This window comes from Haliotis rubra, unplaced genomic scaffold (assembly GCF_003918875.1).
Source record: "Haliotis rubra isolate DU_JTF1 unplaced genomic scaffold, ASM391887v1 Scf447, whole genome shotgun sequence".
NCBI lineage: Eukaryota > Metazoa > Mollusca > Gastropoda > Lepetellida > Haliotidae > Haliotis > Haliotis rubra.
The window spans coordinates 269,386-292,331 of NW_025767132.1; the positions used below are offsets into that span (position 1 = coordinate 269,386).

The following is a 22,946-nucleotide window of genomic DNA, read 5'->3' on the forward strand; positions in this document are numbered from 1 at the left end:
AAATGTATCAATACTTCATTTTCTTTTTAGCCGTTGATATTTAATTCCACATGCATTAACATAAAGAAAGTATTTCCTTCAGAAAAGATATTCTAGAATTAACATAGAAGTGTTCTGCTTTCTAATGTAATAAGAGAAATACATTGGAACACATAGATTGACGTTCCATTGCTTTTGACTTTCCAAATGTTAAATCAATTTCTCAAACATATGTACTTCACAGAAATGCCTATTTGGACAGAAATATAAGGACAATTTTTCCTGTCGATCAGGCACTGATTTAATCATATGACCCAACTGAACTTGTAAAAGTGAACTATTATCAACAATTATCTAGAAACATGTTTGTCACAAAGTGATCGCTTGTCTCATAATTCACAGAAAGCTTCTCAACATGGAGCAGAAATCTATCATCTCATGCATAATAATTCCATTTGCTACCCTATTGTTCATGCAAAGTGCTCATCGCACCACTGACGAAATCGAACGCTTGAAAAGTTTTTCAATTCCACTACAATTAAAAGATCAAAAGTCATTCTCTTTTAACTAATAATAGTTTTAACAAAAATTCCCAGGTTTAAAAATAGACATTTCACAGCCACTTCAAAATAATTCCAGCCATCTTATTCCTAGATTTCACTTAGTGATCATGAATTAAAAATAGTCTTTTGTCTAGCAGTAAGCACTTAACAGATGCTTGCACAGTTGGAAACTCTTCTATTTTGAGCAGACACATTTTTCAAGAGAAAATGAAATGTCTCACTGGGCGGACTCGAAGTGTCAGGTCAGACGTCAATTCTCAATAAATTTTGGAGAAAAAAAAGCTTTTAATGAAACATCAGAACATCTGTATGAGGTCTGATTGCTTTCATTATCCAATCAGCACATGGTGGCAGCGAAGATCCTAAGCTGTTTGACACGACAACGTCCTGGCCAACAATTCACAGGTACAGCGACTTGGAGATGTTGATGATAAATGACATCATTTAATTTAGCCACAACTTGTAGAAATCATAGTCTAAATCTCCAGACACACTGTCAGTACAACCTGTCATTGTGGCTTCTCTTGTTACACGATCACATTTGTTTAATATCTCAATTTATTTTCTTTAAATTTTAAATCTAAAAGAACAGAAAAACGAAGTCAGTCTGGATCTAATGAAGGATATTGAACATTCTCCTGAGAGTGAGTGATTATTGTTTTATACCGCTTTTTGCAATATTCCAGCAATATCAGTGTCAAAGACTGCAGAAATGGGCACACATTGTACCTATGTGGGTGAATCAAATCTTGGCATTTGCTAAAAAGAGTGAATGCTTTGAGCACTGTTGTAAATTTCTAACATACAGGTTTACAACTACAGAACAGAGGGGCAGAACATATCTAAGGAAACACATACCATACATATAACTACAATGAGGATTGGGTAGTTACATTATTTTTCACAGGCTGGGTGTGTTAAAATCAACCCACACAAATTGGTGTGCTACTCCTGGTGTCAGTCAATGTTAACCTTGACATATCTGGAATACCTCGGACTGGAGTAATTTATCAAATGTATATGTGACTTTTAACTTCCATAGCTATTACAGAACGATGAGAAAAAGTGTGACTCATCAGTGATCTAGGTGAATCCTTTTAACTGCACAAGATATCACTAAAGGTGACAAGACGAGGTGTTAATCATGAGTGATAACAGTGTGCTATACTGATCAAGCCATACTGGCACATTTATAATTCCTCTAGGTCATTTGTCTGCTAAAGGCTACAACACGCCAACAAAAGTGTGACTGTCAATTGTAAACAGTGTCTCTAGGAACATAATGGAAGGACCCCCCTTTCACCAGCAACCGTGGTGACATTGTCTTATGGCATCATCTGTAGTTGGCTCCATGACGGCTACAGAGGAGGAGTAGGCGGATTCTCTTAAGTAGCAGATGTCAAACTTTGATTACAATTCAAGAATCTTGATCTGTCTGGAGTGAGTTAAACATGGACAAACAAGGATAAACAATGGATTATCACAATCTAATATAACATGACCTGCAGATTAAGAACATCCAAAAGATAATTCATTGATTTGATTTTGTGTGTCTGGTTCATGTTTCAGGGCAGACACTGTTAGCGAAGTGACAGGGATAAATATGGGATTAACTCCAACAAACACATTTGTTTGAAGGCTGATTGGTCAAAGGGTCCAAATGGTGGGGTAATTTTGTTTCCTGTTGTCCATTCCCAACTCTCTTTGATGCCACTGAACCTTCAAATCACATGATACTATGGAGTATATCGTATAGATTGTAAGGGGTAGATAACTTCATTAATTGACAATACATCACCCCTACTAATGCTGCCCACTAAACTGATCAAGTCCCCACAAGGGGTCGTAAACAATAGATAGGCTGAACTTGATTAAGGCAGCAATTTAGGAGTGTTTCCATGTCTTTGGATCAATAGATCTTATCTACCTACTATCGATAGTACCTACTGGATCAGCTGTGATACTTTACATTGAGCACATACATAAATGGGAATCATGAGCCATAAAATGGCCCAGCTACACATTTCCAGTCTCAGCAAATGATCCATATTCTTATTTAAAGAGGGCTCTTTTTCTGCCTCTTTACTTTCTACTTTTCCTCTAACACACAATTGGTCAGAGAACTATGTGGTATCCCAAATACCCAAGAGAATTGCATTGCTTAGTTTAGCCAGGATCAGCTGATTGTAGCTTAGACTCACCCCAATTAGGATCCTTCATACATCAACATCATACAAATACTTGTGGGTTTCACTGAAAGGTAAATGTCTATAACCTGCATCACTTCAGGCTTTCTTCTGACATCAAGCCAATCTGCCATGATATAACTGTTGAATCTAAACCTGTTCCCTTCAACAAATACCCAAACAATGTTTCATTTTGCTAAAGTTGAAACTTGCAATTTCGTTATCAGTGCTGGAAGGTTAGCAACATGTCTCTATTTCTACAGCAACCTAGAGACCATCTACATGCTCTCATTATCTAATCCATACAATGTTCCAGTCAAACATGCAAAGTTTATTGTATCCATGTGAATTTGATCAACTTGTTAAACTTGACATAAACTCACGATACCGACTAATCCTTCCTTTCATGTTCAAGTTGTTTACAGTGATGTAACTCTCATGAAGCTAATCACAAAGTGTCGGTCTGTTCATACGGTGAAAGTTCAAAGTGCTGAATGGTGTGAAGATACTGAGTCATACTGGCAATAACAAGGAAACTTATAATATGAGTGGGTAGGTGGTTGGGTGGGTGAGCAAGTGAGCGAGACAGCAGGTATGTGAGTAAGATTTGGTTTTGTCCTTTTAACAGTATTATGGTTAGATAACAGTATGCCAGGTAATCTGAGAGGAACAGGTCATAGATTATTATATTTAATTAATGCTGGTGTGATTCTGATAGAACAAGGATTATAATTGGCAATATTTCTAACAACCTGGCTTTTGTATGATGCATCTTAAAACAAAGGTTCTCAACACAGCATCTCAGACCACTCAGCAGCCACCAGTGCTCCTGGCAAGACTGGAAGCAGCCTGAGGAAGGGAGGCTGACATTCAGTTCCAGAAAGAGAGTTATAATATTCAAAACTTCATTTCTATGAAAACAAAATAAAATCCAAAAGGAGACTTTAGACTTGCCTAACCATTCTAGTCCTATGTTGGACTCCTTTCTATATACTGACTAAGGTCTCGGAGACAGACTATTTGAGGTTAAAAATGGCTATGATGAACATCTTGCTGGTGACATGTATGACCTTGAAGATAGCAGAGACCTTGAAGATAGCAGAGTGAGTGGAGTGAGATATAGGGAAAACCTGGATTACATGACTGGGGGCCAAAAGGTAGAGCATCTGGTGGTGATCCAAGAGAGGAGAAATATTACCTGGCTATTGGCTACAGGGAATATGAAGGATGAACAGAAACAGGCTGTGAACATGATGGCTGACAGTGATGATAGCCATATTCTGGAACATTCCAGTATTGTCACCCAGTTCTATATAAACACCAACTTCCTGTAAATGCAGTGATGGCAGTTCTAGAACTGTCACAACTCATAGACTTTAACATGGATTTATGACATCCAGAGTGCTAAGATCACTTTGGTAAACATATGTCTGAATAAGTGGTTAGACACCTTGGTATTGCCTGACAAGCTCACGTGGACATGGCCCATCACTGATCTACTACAGCTGTACAGTGAATAATACTAGTTATATATATTGATAAAAACATAACATACAGACTGCTCCTTATGTTCTTCTTTTTCAAGTCTTTGGGACCAAGGTATCATTTCTTACAAACATAAACATTTATTTTTAGCATTTGGCATATTGTTTGTTAATGTGTTTGATAAGCTTTCTCCACTATCCTTAAGAACTTCTCAATTTAGTTTGAAGATAACAGAACAGGGTGATCTAGAATCGCAGAAATGATTGCACATATTCCTGGTTGAAAATGATCCTTCCTATCAGGGTAAATGTTTAAAACAAAAATCAAAGAAAATCATCCAACCTTCTGAAATCTGATGTGAGACAGTTAGAGCCACAAGCACCAGTGTAAATACGTCTTTCTTATCTGCCACTCAAATGATGCAGGCATAAGTATTGTCTAACAGTATATATCCTACTTTTTATCACTGAGCGCATAAAAGCAATTATATCTTGTTTGAATTCGTACAATATCACACAGCAACTGCAAGATTCACCACAAATATTTAAATGATCACTTTCATTTTCTTGAAATAGTAGGCAAACAATTATCATTGCAGTCTTAACATTTCTGCCACCATTAAACATATCACCTTCATGCCAAAACTCATGTGTAAAGTATTAGCTGCTCTTATTTCTGCCTTTATAACAGTTTGCCTTTATAAGTATTAGGAATTTTCCATTTCAAAACCTCTTAAAGCCATGATTACACAATGCCATTTAGAAAGTGGTCAAATGCAACATATGTTATATTTGGGATTACACTTTCTTAGTAAAGTACAAATTCTAGTACTTTTTGGGGGGTTGAATCCCATCCAGGATTCAAACCCACACCCTCAGAGTCAGGCACCAAATCGCCAGCACACAAAGTGTCATCACCATACCCATTGTGTAAAAAGTCAGAATTAGTAGAAACATAATTGTTTGTTAGATTAAGCAAATTTTAAAATTCTTCTGTTTTACTATCATTTATAACAAAGAACATGAAAAATTCACTACACTTTTAACTGAGTGCTGTCATGACTGATACCAAAGAATTACACAAACCAAAATGATTCCATACTGGTAATTTTTAGCATTTTGACAGCATTTTTAGCCTCTTCTCTGAAAATACCTCAGTAGCTTACACTGACATTTTTCTCTTCTCCATCCCAGGCAACCCGAGGGCATTACTGGAGGATCAGACATATCATGCTTATTTCTGTTCTGATTGCGCAGGTTTTATCACAAACCTAAAAGCTTCCAGCTGCCAGTTTTGGTGCAGTGATTGAGTCCCCAGGAATACATGCATTTGTCATTTCCTTCAATTACATCTTAAATCAGAGATAATTGAACAAAAAGGACAAAACATTAAGCATTTGAAAGATAAAAATTCAAATTTTGGAGAAGGATCTTTAATAGGAGGTCAAAACGCAACATTTCAGTAAACTAATTGTATCACTTTTCAGCAGCTGTACCATGAAGATTTTCAAATGAATACTTAAATAAAGGTTACCAATTCTTCCAGTGTTTAGCAAGGCAATATAGTGAACATACACTATCACAAGCTTGGAGATGGCCCTGTTTGATGTAGTTTCACAAGGGAATAAATAGAGTTAATGTGCATGAACTTACAATTTCAATTCCATCAGTTCGACTGAACCATGTTCAACCTATCAGCATGCATTTACAAAAGGGTATCATTCAGAACTCACAAAAAGCTCAAGGGACGTTGCATAACAGGCAAACAGCCAATGCCATAACTGTTGTGTTTAATGACTTTAAATGTCTATGGCTGATCGAGGCCAAGATGGTCCCTCGAGAAAGAAAATCTCTGTAAATGACAATCTGTTCGTTTGAAAAATTGCTCAAAGCATAATCAAATCTTCTAATTCATTTGTCCCAATAAACAAAATTCTATTGTTTTTCTTCAGAATGAGAAAGCATTGTCATTATTATCATTGCAGTTCAATATTCCTTTTGTTCCTACGCCTACGCTCGATGACTGACAACATGGTGTTAATTCCATTTGGTGTGAACAGAAAAATATTTTTCAATATTAATAGCTGCGTGTCTCCAGAACTGAATGTTTGAGGTGAGAATGGTTTCAAACTTTCAGTAATATTCCTGCATTCATTGAAGGGGACACCAGAAACATTGAATCAAGTATAGAATTAAACCAGGCCTCCTGCAGTAAGAGCAAACACTTCAACCACTTGACTATTCCACTACTCATATGAGAAAACTGAGTGTTACTGGCATCAGGACTAGAATTTGTTTATGGGACTAGGAATTCAGTGAACCTACCCTCAGCTGTCTGTAGTGATACCAGCTCGCTGTATGGACTTTCCCCAGCATGGTTGTGGGCCTTGACTCGAGCATTGTAAATACTGTGAAAATGTAGTCCATCAACAGTGCATATCATCTCCCGCCCTACATACACCACCTGCAACAAAGAAATACTTATTGTACATTCATAGAATAAAGTAAACAGTACTGCAGAGAAGATATAAGGGGTTTAATGTCACATTTAAGATCATTGCATGCGTACATGCATGTATGTGTATGTGTGTGTCGATGCTTGTACTAGTGAAGACTAATGAGTGAGTGCGAGCCCACTGAGATACCACAAAGCACTTATACATGGATACGTCAGTTGGACACAGTATACAGACTCCAACTGACTGTGCTTTATCCCCTTAATGCTGAGCACCAGGCTGGGTTACAACAAGTACTATCTCTTAACATCTTTAGGTATGATTTTGCCTGGGATTAAACTACTGACCTTGTTCTCTCTGTGCCAGAGAGGCAGTCATGTACATAGAGAATGGTTAGGGTAAAAATGCATATTTCCATACGTCATTATATTCTTCAGCCAAACAATGTAAGAGATGATGCACCTGGTAATTTACATCTGTTATCATCATCATCATCATTATCATCATCCCCTTGTCATATTTTTTGCAGACTCAGCACAATAATCAAAACAACGACACTCAAACTATACTGGAAAATCTCCAAACAGATAGACCATCAAAGTGGAATTAAACTATTCTTGGGGTAATCAGGCACTTTTGCATGGTTGTCTTTGTCCAAGTCCAATAAAATGTTCATTCTGATTTTTGACACCCAAGACAGACTGTCTCTTCTTACTACCGAACACTTCCTGTATATTACAACAGTGAGAAATAATGCTGCAATAACAATGTTCCACTGTTATCACAAGGTCTCTTGTAACTTTTCAAAACCAAATCATGTCTGCGGTGCCTTGCTTATCTCCCTTTGCATTTCCTGGATCTTAAACAATGGATGACTCAAGCTGAACATTGTGTCTCCATTCTACATTCTTCTCACAGCACATCATCCAAGAAAAATGTATGTGAGAAATTGTTCATTTGCTCATTAGTGATAAGAAGTTTCCGGTATGATAAATGTTAAATGTGAAAAGGACGCTGAGAACATAACACAATATCTGCAAATGTCAAAGATGCATCATTTGAAAACCTTTTCGTTAAGGTATATAGCTTATATATTCATTGTAAACTATTTAACATTTTGATTTGGTTGGAAACACGAGACAGAATCTTTAATTTTGATGTCTCTAAGAATGTACATAAACACTTATAATTGATTAACAGACATTCAGAACATAAGAGTACTCATATCCCAGACTGCATCTACATTTATGGAGCTACCACTCACAAAAGTTTTCACATATTGTTAGAAACTGATAAAACATGACAGACTGACTTCATACATAAATAACATCTGAGTGAAAAAAAAATAACCAAAAAACCCCTCAGAAGTCATCAAAACAACCTAGTAAAAATGAAAGTGATGGTAAGATGAGTATTTATTTAGACAGTTGTAACACATTTCATTTTCCAGACAATGGTATCGGTTCTCATCTGCCCTACATAAAGCACTGAGTTTGAACCTTAACACTTGACATTTCCTAAGGATGCAATTTAAGATAGTGCCAAACACTCTGCATTACACAGAATAAAAAGGCTGAAGAAAATTAATTCCAAAAATACCTGACAGGTAACCTGTAGCTAATATTAGAAATAGCAGTTTACAAATTAATGTCTGTCAAACTGAATCATATATTTCATCTGGATGTAATTCATACTCTCTTCTATTTAACTTAGAACGCTTCAGCTGCCATAAACCCAGCCAAGCAATGAGAATCTAAAACTATAAACTTAGAAGTATGTGTTGAAAGGTTAATGACATTCACCACATCCAGAGCTAACATTTCACAGCTTTCAAATTTCACATAAGCAGTATGGCTGAGCTATCAGTAAGTAACAATATTGTTATGACAATGTCTGAGGCAGCACTATGCAAGTGCATAACTATCAACTAACCATTAAGTATACTACAACACTCACTGTACCTTTCAAATCAAGTATTTGTTTCTACATAAACTACCACAATTGTCAGCATTAGTCCCCTTGAAATGGACTGTTCCCATCCATTGTGATGTATTTGACTTGAAAGTGGAAACTAGTTTTGTAATGTATGTACCACAAACCAACAATTCATACAAAATGGTCACCATTACTTTTCAAAGGCATATTTTGGTACAGAATAAAATCTTTTTCAAAGGCATGTTCATAAAGTATGGTCAAGACTAAATTACCAGTGGCATGTCCTTTGTCATGGAGGAATACATGCAAAATCCAGTGTACACACTCTGTAAATATGTGTAAACTTATGCAAAAGGTACACACCTACATAATCGTAAACATATTGAAGTCAATTCTTGCAAATGAACTGGTGAACAAGTAACATGACAGACATCTTATTCAACCATTAGCACTCAAAAATAGAGTTGAAATCAGTGATCTCGTTCAGTACACAACTGCAAAATAGGCCCTATCTATGCTATTATAATACAATCAGGAAACAGTTGCCCACTTTTAGAGGTATCCAATTTGTTTAAGGTTAATGGACACATAAACACTTTAAAACATCATTTGGCTATGTTATCAACTTCCATTGAATTACTTGAAAGCTATGCATTACATGCCTTAACCTTTTGAAAGGCAAGTTTGCACAAAATAATTGTCAGAACCATAATTTGTTCTATGCCAACTACTGACTAGTCCCCATAGCTTTTTGAATGGCATATATTCCTACAGACTGGTCCCCATAGCTTTTTGAATGGCATATATTCCTACAGACTGGTCCCCATAGCTATTTGAATGGCTTATATTCCTACAGACTGGTCCCCATAGCTTTTTGAATGGCATATATTCCTATAGACTGGTCCCCATAGCTTTTTGAATGGCATATATTCCTACAGACTGGTCCCCATAGCTTTTTGAATGGCATATATTCCTACAGACTGGTCCCCAAAGCTTTTTGAATGGCATATATTCCTATAGACTGGTCCCCATAGCTTTTCGAACAGCACATATATCTACAGATTGGACAACATTGCCTTTCCAGTAGGTACCCATAATGTTTCAATAGCAATGCTTCATAAAAGAATTATATTGTCTTTAATTGAACATTCCTACAGAATTTTCACCACAATTACTTCCACAGGCATGTTTGCACAGATCTGTCGCAACTGCTTTCAAATGGAATGGACTTAACTACAATCTACCGTATAATAAAAGGCAGAAACCCCACATAATATGTTTATTAAATCACAATCTATCCAACTATCAACATACCATACAGACTTTTGTCAGCCCAGTGTGACATCCAGAGCATAAAAAGAGATTTGATAAAATAACTTCTTCAAATTTGATAAAAGAGTAATTACAAACTATTGTCCTCCACCTGCCAGATTCCACCATAGGAACCTATGGGGTCATGACAATCTTCTCTGATGAATCAAAATTACATTCCTTATATCATGTGTTATAATCACCTGTATATTAGGTATGTGTATCCAAAGAAGGCTGAAATAAGGTGCTGTGATGCCTATTTCTTTTCTGGAGAGATGACACTTGCACCAAATGACCTTAATTGGTACCAGATCTGAGTAAGGGTCTTTAATACACTCAGTGACCCTCTAAATTCTTAACAATTTAATTTCTGGGACTGTTTTTCTCAACAATGACAGACTCAATTAGATTTGACAGCGTCAAGGAAAAGATTTCAGTCTTCATCACAGAAACAATTATTCACATTGTTTCGTTGTAGAAATAGGTTGGTGAGATTATTTTTTATTTTTGGCACATAAATAAAGACTATAAATAATCTCACTTTTGGGCAAAGATTAATTGAGAAATTATTGTGTTAGTCTTACAAACAACAGTGTAAACTGTACTTCAGTTTCCAATCAAAATAACCTTTAATGATTGTTTGGCAGAAAAAAGAACACCTTTGAAAAACACATGATGACCACAAACAATACTTCTATGATGGACAATAATTTTGAATGGATGGCAAAAATCAATGAAAATCATTCTGGAAAAACAAGGTGGAATTGTCAAGCCATGAACAATGGAAAAAAATCTCCACAAAGGTCTTTGTTTTCTTGATTTGCACAAAAAAATTGTTTCTTTGAACAGTGTCCCTCAACTGGAAGAAATTCTACATTGAGACTCAGACCTAATATTCTCAGAACTTGTTAAGTCGCTTGTCTTTGTCCAAGACCCCAGACAATATGCAAATTAAAGTGGACTGACAAGACCATGCACTCAGACTACAGTTTCGTCCCATCAATGCCACTTTGGCACCTGATTGAGAGTTATTTGCTCATTCACAATTTTAATTATTCACATGATTATTGGATAAAGTCTGATGACAAGTTTAATGTAGAAATTTTAAATCATAATTTGCCTGTGTCAGCTGTCATAATTCATCCTTTTGATTAAGAAGAAATATTGAGATTACAAGCTGATTTGAGGCAAAGAAAAAAAAGAAGATAAAACAATTTTATCTGAAGATTATGATAACGCCAACAACTGACATTCCAAAATGTCAAACATAAAAATTAATTTTGAATTTAAACATGAAATTTAAATGAATCAGCTGTACAATATTTGTGCATAATTACTGCCATGTTTATAAAATTAACTAAATGAACTTATATAGACAGACAGACAGACAGACAGATTGTTTATTATAGTCTCACCTCGTTACAGTCATTTTGATAAAAACGTACATACATAATATATACATGATAAAAACTATACATAACCTAAGACAATATAAGCGTAAAAGTAACAAGCCACCCTGTACAGAGTTACGAGAGACTTTAAAATTATAACATCTATAAAAACATTCAAATGTTAAGAACTGGATCAACCATGCACCAAAATATTTGTTAATTTGGTGTTGTACCCAATTTTAAATCAAATGAAAAAATGAACATAAAATGGAAGAAAGTAGGAACAGTTGTTATCCATTGTATTGTCTTTTCCTTGTTATAAACAAAAGGGGGTGCTACCCATTTCATCATAAAATTAAAAGGTCACAGGGCCCTAAATAAATTCCTTCTAATGAGTCGTTTTTGGTATCAATTAGATACTTCGTCCCTTGTGGCTTAGCAAGGCCTGTCAATTAAAAAACCCTTGGTGCTCTGAAACTTAATTCTAATTTATGCACTATGTGATAGCCTGTCACTTATAAAATGAAAATGCCAAAATTTGTCCCACAGAGTTCTTCAGTAACACCAGTGATAAGGAGTCGTAAATTATTGAAATTTAATACACTGTAAATGGTACTAGAGCTCACTTTCACTTGTGATGGCATACTATACAGCAAATGATGACATATTCACAGGGTTGCTTGTATCCACTTACATTCATTTAGTCATACAAATACTGAAGAACAGGACTCAATGACAAAGACTCAGCTAGTGTAGAGTCCATTGAGCGAGTAAGTGAGTGAGTGAATGAGCGAGCACTGCATACAGCACAAGTCAAAGCTTGGAACCTGTAACTAATCATGTCTGGACTAAAGAGTTTGAGAGGAAAATCAGGATTTGTTTACAAATAATTCACACTTAAACCAAGTTTTCATTTTGATTCATACATGAGAATCATCTGAATTTCTTATATTTCTTCTTGAAATTCAATGTATAATATTTTGCACTGATATTAATATAACATACTTGACAACTGTGCCTAAAATAGCAGTAACAGAACACCCCTTTCCTCATCTTCATTATCAAAATGATGACAAATTCTAGCAGAACTTCTCCCAGAGCTTAAACATAACTGGAGATCATTCAGTCCAATATGTCCAAATTTATGACAACATCTCAAAGATAGCATCAGCATAATGGGAAAAGGTGGGGAAATCTGTGCCTGGAGATGGACCACCAAGCGGCTTCTTATCACATGGGTGATTTTACCAAGTTTAGCAGTCACAAACTTAACAGTAAGGATGCTCCAGTCAACTCCATCACAGCACTTAACCCACACACACCCATACTTCTTATCCACAGTGGGCTGACTTACGTGTATTTCTCTGTCTGTTGCTTTATGGTGCACAGAAAGATATGATGCAATATATTTTTAACAAAAAGGTTTCAAGGTTTGGAAAAGCTATTTCTTTGTTATACATCATTCCATATCATCTCTATTTCTATGAGTATCCAATCTTATTGTGAACTATGGATACAATTCAAATAACACCCATAAAAAATGAATATTTATCTTATTTCTTGGTAATATTCTTCATATATTCCACACTTTAATGCAACATCATATCCAAATGTTGAAAAGTCATTTGATCTGTGACTTCACCAAAGCCTCTTCACCCTTGAGGGAGCTAAAGATGAATTTATCAGAAAACAAAAACTCAGATCAATCAATTTCCAGATCAAGCATTCAAGATTTGCCAACTTTTTATGTGACTAAATTGGAATAAATGTTCTTTGGACCCATTTATAAAGGATAGTTTTTTTTATAAATTCATTAAAAAGTTCCAAATGGTTGAATCAAGTAAAGATGTAGTGAAATAGAAATTGAATGGAGTTTTGTCTTATGCATTTTGTTACCTTGGAGATTAGATTACAAGGAATATCACTAATGGAAACTCATTTTCATCCCAGTCACCAAGCCGTCAAAATGAAGAAAATAGCTTAGCAAGTGGACCCTTGTTGGTATTTGGGTAATGCACTGGTTTTAATATTTTAACTTTAGTGATTACATTTTAGTGAGAACAACTGCCTTGGTCCCTATGAAGTTGAGAAAAATGTTGGGTTTTAGGATACACATGTAGAACTGAAAATCTCGTTGCCATTTTGGTAGACTGCTTGTTACTTGCATGACAGATTCAGGGACTACAAAATGTCTCCTTGTCAGATGGGAGTGATGAATGGTTCCCTGCTGCATGGACTGTGACGGCAGACAACATCGTCCCTACATGTCATCGTCAGTCACATCCTAAACAGGCTGCTTCACACAGACCCTTTTAGACTGTGTCTAGCATACAGTGTATACCACAAAAAGCATTTCTTCCAGTCACCAATTCAGTTGTATTATCAAAGCTCAAGCCATTACTATTACCCTTTTCTTTCACAATGATACTTCTTTAAGTTGTCTTGAAACAATTCATTGCATTATTGTGAGCATTTTGTTATTTGTAGTCCAGGAGAATTAGTCAACAGATGTGGTGTCATCACTGTTACTCTGGTGATTGATGAGTGTTTCTGAATTTGGGATTTCCATTTTGTTTCCGTTATGAAAACGACAAATACCATTTTGAATTAATTATATGTCTGAACATTCTAAAACAATCTTAACTCCCCTTAAAAACACTGCCTCCAAATTTGATTCAAAGGATAATAATTCACTTTGTATAAATGAAACTAACACTTTTGTCTTTCTCAAGTTTTGTGCCAGAAAAACATGGCAAATAACATTCTGGGACTGAAACTCAATGATCAGCCCCATTTGGCAAGACAGCATTCATGCGCCTAAAGGACAACTTTTTCATGATTTAATTTACTCCTTTTTTCTTTATTCAGAACCATTTGACAGCGTTTACAAGCTCGCATGCCAGTCTCAACCACTGATCATAACAACTGATGGCATACAACTCGGCACTGTTGCATTATGGGAAGCACCTGATACTAAAACAGCTTTCATTTGAAAACAGCTTTAACAATTATCATACAAGTTTTGAGTCATGACATTAATTCTCATCCTGCACAAAGATCCATCATTTCAGAAAACAACTTTTTTTTAATGTCAGAGATCAGAGAATAGGCAGATTTATGAGTTCCATGGATTTCTCTAAGGGGCGTTTGTCATTTTTTATCACAACAACAGATATGATCGGGATGTAAACGCAGGAGATAGCTGTAATCCATGAGGTGCACTTTCCCCACCGCCATGTTGAAAGATGCACAAATGCTGGTTATTGGTATCGAAGGATTACCCAACACTGATTGATAGGGGTATCCCAGCATTCTCCAGTATCTGTGTCTGCCATGGTAATCCCCTGACACTGACGGGGTTGTACACCGCACGTCTTGCTTAAGACAAGTCACATGATCACTTCAAGCAATTGTTCTTTTTCTCATTCTGATTGTTGTTTTACATTTATCATTCTTTCTTCATTACTTCTATCTGATTAATTTGTGGGAATTTGCATTAATAATTTCACAAATTAACAATGGAAGACAGCGATCATTTTACATGGTATTTTCTGTATATTGACTTCAATGTGGTGAGGGAAATTTATTTGACTTTAGTTTGATTGGATATGATGCAGTAATTTACATATGAGCATACAGTGTGAGTGGGTGAATACTGCTTGATGATTTTGGTTCATGCCAATATTCCAACCTCCTGAGTACAGAACAAGCAAGCAAGAGGACCCACAGAACCTCATTCTATTTGGGGGTGGTTGGGTAGCCTACTGGTTAAAGCATTTGCTCGTCACACCGAAGACCTGGGTTCAATTCCCCATATGGGTACCATGTGTGAAGCCCATATCAGGTGTACCCATATCAGGAGTCATTGATCCAAACATTATTACATAGCATACATCGGAACATGTTTATATTGACCATGACATGACAATCCCGCAGTTAAATAACAATCTCATGTCACATCAGTGACAATCTCATGACACAGTTAAGTGACAATCTCAGGATGAAGCCATGTTATAAACTAATGGCATAGTCATGTGGCAATTTCATGTCACATCTGTGACAATCTCATGACACCACTAAATGTTATGATTACTTGTTTCTCTACACAGTTTTTGCAGCCATTAGCTAATCAAAATAATCAATGTGCAGCCAAAACAAACACCTGCACAGAGGCAGTCATTTCCTCCGCTATAGCAATCAACTAGGGATCTAGCTTCCTAAAAAAACATGTTAATTTGAAGAAACATAATTAAGTCTGCAGGCAGGAACAGCCCCTATATGATGAAGGAGAATGATTACATTAGTCATGTGGTGGGTAGTGTAGACAAAGTGGTTGGAAGATGATGATGAAAAGAGTCACCCATGATTAGAGTGAAAGGTGAATGTGGAGGAGGATTAGGAAAAGTTAAAATCAGAATGGGAGTTAATGGTGATGATAGGGCTGGTTTTGAGGAATTGTAAATGATTAGGGACTAGGACAAAAACTTATCTGAGTGGGAGGTGATTGTGATGATAGGTCTGGGGTGGAGGAATTGTAAAAGATTAGGGATTAGAACAAATACTTATCAGAGTGCGAGGTGATTGTGATGATAGGGCTGGGGTGGGGGAATTGTAAAAGATTAGGGATTAGGACAAATATTTATCAGAGTGCGAGGTGATTGTGATGATAGGGCTGGGGTGGGGGAATTGTAAAAGATTAGGGATTAGGACAAATATTTATCAGGAAAGGAGGTGATTGTGATGATAGGGTTGGTGTGGGGGAATTGTAAAAGATTAGGGATTAGGACAAATACTAGTCTGTCGTACAGACCCTGAAGCAAATATATCCAAGAAAGCCCACGCAAGTCTAGAAAATGTGGCAAGTCTAGATTTCCTCAGCTGCTGAAAATTAAGAAAATCTCAGGGCTCCTTTTCATTACATTCTATTTTTTTTTACTATGAACTTTTTTCAGTAAAATATGTTCATTTCAGAGACTAGTTGTTAGTCTAGACAAATACTTATCAGAAAGGTTAGCACAGGAAAGTTGTGGATGGAGGATTTAAAATAGGAAAACCCACTTTGACCATATTGATTGTGTGTGGGCGAAGTACTGTGGATCTAGTTTTCAGGCATGATCAAAACAAATGGTTCTGTCTGTGTGTAGGATTCTATTGGTGTTTCAGCAGTGTAGGTATGTTGGCTAATGCCAACATTAATGTTGATTTCTGGCTGTAAGAAAACATACATGTATTTTTGTTTCAAAAGTTTTAGCCTTTTGATAATATTCAGTATATCATAATTACGACAAGGCAATCAAAACATTGCATTTATTAAAGCTGTGTGCTGCCTGCACTCTGATGCCCTTAACACCTAGGTACAAGATGAACAATTCCTATAGCAAAACACTTTTTTCCATGATTCATTAAATGAGATGGCTCTTCCACCATGAAAGATGAATCTTGAAAGTGCGAGATGGTATAGTACCACTTGCTGTTTCTTCATCAATTATTTATTGTTCACCAATGACCCCTGGCTGAGGTGTTCATCTCACACTTGTAGGACATCCACTCAGTGACACCAACATTGCGTTTTGCATATCCATAATTGGGGACAGCTCTTCTCACCTTACTGCCCTTAACTGGGATAAATATTTTAGTAGTGTTTTCACAGAAGTCATGATTCATTCATTCTGGTAACATAATTACAGAACTATGGTACTAGATCCATAGTTTTTTTCAATATGTTCATTCACACAACATTAAATCCAAAGATTATTTTTACATTAGATTTTGTTGAAAATCTGTTTTTACATGTTAAAAGTCTGACCCTCGATTCCTTTTAAATCTTACCATCATCAAATATTGTAAAGTAATGTTCCTCCATTCATCATTCAGAAAATGGGTTAATAACTCCATAATTTCTTTCACAGTGATGGATGGTAGGGTAGCCATTTCTTCATAGTGACTGCCCATAAGAGGGTTGATTCTCCATGTGAGTACAGCTTGTGTGATTCCCATTTCTCAGGACCCAAGCGGTAACAATACTGTAATATTGATCACTCCTTTACAGTGTAATCCATTGTATTATAAAAGGTATACAAACTGCATCATACCATGACACTTCAGCTGCCATCACAATTAAATCTTTACGATAATAATGGTTCTATTTTCACCACAGATTTATACACATAATAAGACAGCTACCCACCATGCTTAACACAAGGGCTGGCTACCTCCTTTCTGTCAAGCTATGATGTGCCACGGAGAATTTGCTCAAGCAGCTTTACTGCTACTGTTTGCTGTACAGGAGGATCTATGAAGACTACAGCTCTCATATCCTGCTACTGTTTGCTGTACAGGAGGATCTGTGAAGACTACAGCTCTCACATCCTGCTACTATTTGCTGTACATGAGGACCTATGAAGACTACAGCTCTCATATCCTGCTACTGTCTGCTGTACAGGACGATCTGTGAAGACTAAAGCTCTCACATTCTGCTACTATTTGCTGTACAGGAGGATCTATAAAGACTACAGCTCTCATATCCTGCTACTGTCTGCTGTACAGGACGATCTGTGAAGACTAAAGCTCTCACATTCTGCTACTATTTGCTGTACATGAGGATCTATAAAGACTACAGCTCTCATATCCTGCTACTGTCTGCTGTACAGGACGATCTGTGAAGACTAAAGCTCTCACATTCTGCTACTATTTGCTGTACATGAGGATCTATAAAGACTACAGCTCTCATATCCTGCTACTGTCTGCTGTACAGGACGATCTGTGAAGACTAAAGCTCTCACATTCTGCTACTGTGTGCTGTACAGGAGGATCTGTGAAGACTACAGCTCTCACATCTTGCTACTGTTTGCTGTACAGGAATATCTGTGAAGACTACAGCTCTCACATCCTAATACTATTTGCTGTACAGGAGCATCTGTGAAGACTACAGCTCTCATATCCTGCTACTGTGTGTTGTACAGGAGGATCTATGAAGACTACAGCTCTCATATCCTGCTACTGTTTGCTGTACAGGAGGATCTATGAAGACTACAGCTCTCATATCCTGCTACTATTTGCTGTACAGGAGGATCTATGAAGACTACAGCTCTCATATCCTGCTACTGTTTGCTGTACAGGAGCATCTGTGAAGACTACAGCTCTCATATCCTGCTACTGTTTGCTGTACAGGAGCATCTGTGAAGACTACAGCTCTCATATCCTGCTACTGTTTGCTGTACAGGAGGCATCTGTGAAGACTACAGCTCTCATATCCTGCTACTGTTTGCTGTACAGGAGGATCTGTGAAGACTGCGTCTCTCATATCCTGCTACTGTTTGCTGTACAGTATGATGTAAGAAGACTATGGCTCTCACATCCTGCTACTGTCTGCTGTACAGGAGCATCTGTGAAGACTACTGCTCTCACATCCTAATACTATTTGCTGTACAGGAGGATCTATGAAGACTACAGCACTCACATCCTGCTACTGTTTGCTGTACAGGAGGATCTCTGAAGACTACAGCTCTCATATCCTGCTACTGTTTGCTGTACAGGAACATCTGTGAAGACTACAGCTCTCACTTCCTGCTACTGTTTGCTGTACAGGAGGATATGTGAAGACTACGTCTCTCATATCATGCTACTGTTTGCTGTACAGGAGGATATGTGAAGACTGCGTCTCTCATATCCTGCTACTGTTTGCTGTACAGTATGATGTAAGAAGACTACAGCTCTCATATCCTGCTACTGTTTGCTGTACAGGAGGATCTATGAAGACTACAGCTCTCACATCCTGCTACTGTGTGCTGTACAGGAGGATCTATGAAGACTACGGCTCTCATATCCTGCTACTGTTTGCTGTACAAGATGCCCCAGAAAATTATGTTGACACCAGCCATCTTGAGTTCATACAGTCCTGCTCCAGTTTTTAATGAAAACTTCCAAACATCCGTCAACTGTATGAATGATTATATCTTTTTATTGATTTCCAGCCTTAAATTTCATTATATTGCACTATAACCTGACTTTTTACACATAATTATATACACTTTTAAAGATAGGGTAGTCCATTTGTTTCCCCTTACAAGTAAATTCCCTGAAGATCCACAAGTATAGATTTCTGCAAGTCAAAGCTCTTGACATTAACACAATTAACACATGTTAAAGTATCTAAAGAGAACAAACTAATCTGCATGAGCATAACTGAGTCAGTAGATGTTGTTTCAGGCTGTCATCAGCCACATTGGGGCTGTATCACAGTAGCCTGAAAACAGCTCAGTCAGGTTTTGACGCACCACATTGTGATGGTAACAAGAACACACAACCAACATAGTCACTGCACCTGACATAAGTATAATGTATTTGTTGTCAGGACAATTAAATACACTGTTAACAAAAATCTAGATTCCTATGGTTGTTATTTAGATATACATGTACTTAAGAATTTAGTATTAATAGTCTTATCTCATCTGAGATACAAGTAGAAATACTTTAAAATCTGGTACATGATTTGAAAGATACAAAACTGCAATATATGTTTCACTGATGGAAACCAACTTGTGAGATAAACAGAACAACATGACCTTGCATGGGTAACAAAACTATGGGATGATCTGTGCAGGGAGTCTGAAATCCTGTTGAACTCATTGGACATTCCTCATGTTCTACATGTTAACTGCAAATACAGTCGCTAATGAGAAAATCAAGATGTTGTCAGCAAGTTTCAGTTTTTCCTCACATTACAAACAGGTCAGATTAAGTGAGTCCAAATTTTCATGATATTACATGAGTTGTCTCTCATACAGGAGATTGTCTGACATGGTATTACTGAGATTGTAATGTAAATGATAAGATATAAGCACCAAACAGGCAACATGGGTTGCATACTCCACATGGAGCTGAGAATAGAAAAGTAGATGCATTGAAGCAGTGATACTTTGACCATATGTCTGTGACAATGTGGTGCCTTGACGATGATAATGATATGTCTGTGTGGAATCTGGTGCCTTTACCATAACCATGATATGTCTGTGTGGAATCTGGTGCCTTTACCATAACCATGATATGTCTGTGTGGAATCTGGTGCCTTTACCATGGCCATGATATGTCTGTGTGGAATCTGGTGCCTTGACCATGGCCATGATATGTCTGTATGGAATCTGGTGCCTTTACCATGACCATGATATGTCTGTATGGAATCTGGTAGTGCCTTGACCATGACCATGATATGTCTGTGTGGAATCTGGTGCCTTGACCATGGCCATGATACATCTGTGTGGAATCTGGTGCCTTGACCATGGCCATGATATGTCTGTGTGGAATCTGGTGCCTTGACCATGACCATGATATGTCTGTATGGAATCTGGTGCCTTGACCATGGCCATGATACATCTGTGTGGAATCTGGTGCCTTGACCATGGCCATGATATGTCTGTATGGAATCTGGTGCCTTGACCATGGCCATGATATGTCTGTATGGAATCTGGTGCCTTTACCATGGCCATGATATGTCTGTGTGGAATCTGGTGCCTTTACCATGGCCATGATATGTCTGTATGGAATCTGGTGCCTTTACCATGGTAGTGATATGTCTGTGTGGAATCTGGTGCCTTGACCATGACCATGATATGTCTGTGTGGAATCTGGTGCCTTTACCATGGCCATGATATGTCTGTGTGGAATCTGGTGCCTTGACCATGGTAGTGATATGTCTGTGTGTGTCTTGACCAGGCCATGGAAGAGATATATCTATAAATTCTCATGCTATTATGAATTATTGTCAGTATCATCCTAATACCATGCAGCCTAATACTGGAGATGCAAGTCTAGCTTGTTTCAGGCCTGGCTCACAATTAAACAAACCAGTATGACTGACTGTATGCTATTTCCGAGAAGCTCAACAGCATAGATAACATAGCAATATGTGTTACATACAACCTGATGTCTCCACATACATGAAATCAAGAAATCATCCACATATCAACATAAACCTTTTACTAAATTGCTTTAAAGATATGAAACTATATAACTTACCCGAAAATCTCCACCATTTCCATCATCTAATTCTAGAGTATAGGCCTCTACAACACTGCTTGGATATGGTTGCCACGCAATGGTGACACTGTTGTTCTCTGCACTACATTCTTCTGGGATGATGAAAGGCTGGCCTGGTGCTGTTGGGAGAGAGAGCAGTTGAACACATGATCATTTGACTTAGTGGAATGAAAAAGATTTGAGTCAAATTTTGAATCATTAGCATGTTGAACTGGAACAGAACATGCAATGGCCTGTTTCACTTTGACACAGGTGCAGTTGGTTGAGTTTGTGCACTGGCTTCTGGGCAGTGTTGAATTATTTACGTTCAAGACAGACCTCAAAAGCTCAAATGTGTGTATTCATGAAAATAATACATCTTGGCACTTTGCACCCTTGTGTAATGTTTTCACTTTTTCATTCTTTATTTAGACTGCAGCAGTGGGAGTATGCACATAAATGTGACTTTCATTGTCCAAATTTGTTCAGTTTGAAACAACTATAATCCAAAGTTAATGAATGACTTCCGCGATTTTTTTGGTTTCTTTGTTGTTTGTACCGTGGTGCATGCATGGACCCCCCAGGATTCACAAATAGAAAGGCTTGCTAAAAGCCTTGTCGTAGAACACCTAACTTGCTACTTGAACAGCATAATAAGGCATATTCAAAACCAAAGTGTGTTGATTTTACACCAGAACCAGATTTTAAAAATAATATTCCATTTCTGTTATGGTTTTTATTATTCTGTTTAACTCGTTAATCACAATCATGGCGTACACACATGTGCACAATTACTATTCATAAGCTTTACAAACTCAAACCATATGAAAATCAACTTGTTACATTAGCATCTACTGTAGAGAAAATCAAAATGACACTGAACATAAAGTTTTAATTATTTCAACAGATTTTAAACACTTCCATAATGGCTTAATAAGCATGTGTTAACAGGAAGCAATTTACCTGATTGACTACAAGTGTTGTGCTGAACAGTTATACACTTGACCTTCAAATACAGGCATGGAACCTATACTCTCAACATTGATACATGCCACATGGCCCCTGCTTGGATTAAACCTGATCATGAAATATCAGGTATACCCTATGCACTTTGTGATCCCATAGAGTTTACTTGTGAACATTTAAGCCTGCAAAATATGTTTCTCATCTTAGACCACCTGCGGGTATAATGTCTGCATCACTTTGTAACAGATGCCCTGTCATATGATGTTGTTCATAAGGTTAAAACATTTTCACCAATTTCAGACAGGGAAATGTACAAGAAGCTTTCAAACCATCCGGAGAACAACTAATCTTAAATTTGATGTTAGGCCTGAAACAGCTCCAGTATTTCATAGAAATAATTGCTTTTTTCATATATGACTGGTTTTACTTTCATCATCACTTGATCATTTGTTTGAGTCTGGTTTCAGCACGTTGATAATCAAGTGTTGATTAATGGCTGGAGCTGTCATCCATCAAGAACACTATACAGACATAGCAAGACCAACTGAAATAGCCTTGATTGTGAAAGTATTGGAAATGATGTTGATGTTTGTGGTTTCTCACCACCTCTCCAGATCTGTTGTAGATATTTCAGATAGAAGAGTAAAGACATACTAGGACA

General features: G+C 37.1%; 1 protein-coding gene across 2 annotated transcripts in view; it reads right to left on the reverse strand.

Annotated features, from left to right (window-relative positions):
- Positions 1–22,946, reverse strand: part of LOC124289707 (E3 ubiquitin-protein ligase TRIM9-like) — a 189,592-nt gene that overhangs the window by 26,727 nt on the left and 139,919 nt on the right. For both annotated transcript variants that reach the window (XM_046726335.1, XM_046726334.1), the window contains 2 exons: positions 21,320–21,459; positions 6,538–6,676 (listed from right to left, as the gene is read on the reverse strand). In XM_046726335.1, the coding sequence (XP_046582291.1) occupies positions 6,538–6,676; positions 21,320–21,459 (279 nt within the window). The remainder of the gene's footprint in view (positions 1–6,537; positions 6,677–21,319; positions 21,460–22,946) is intronic.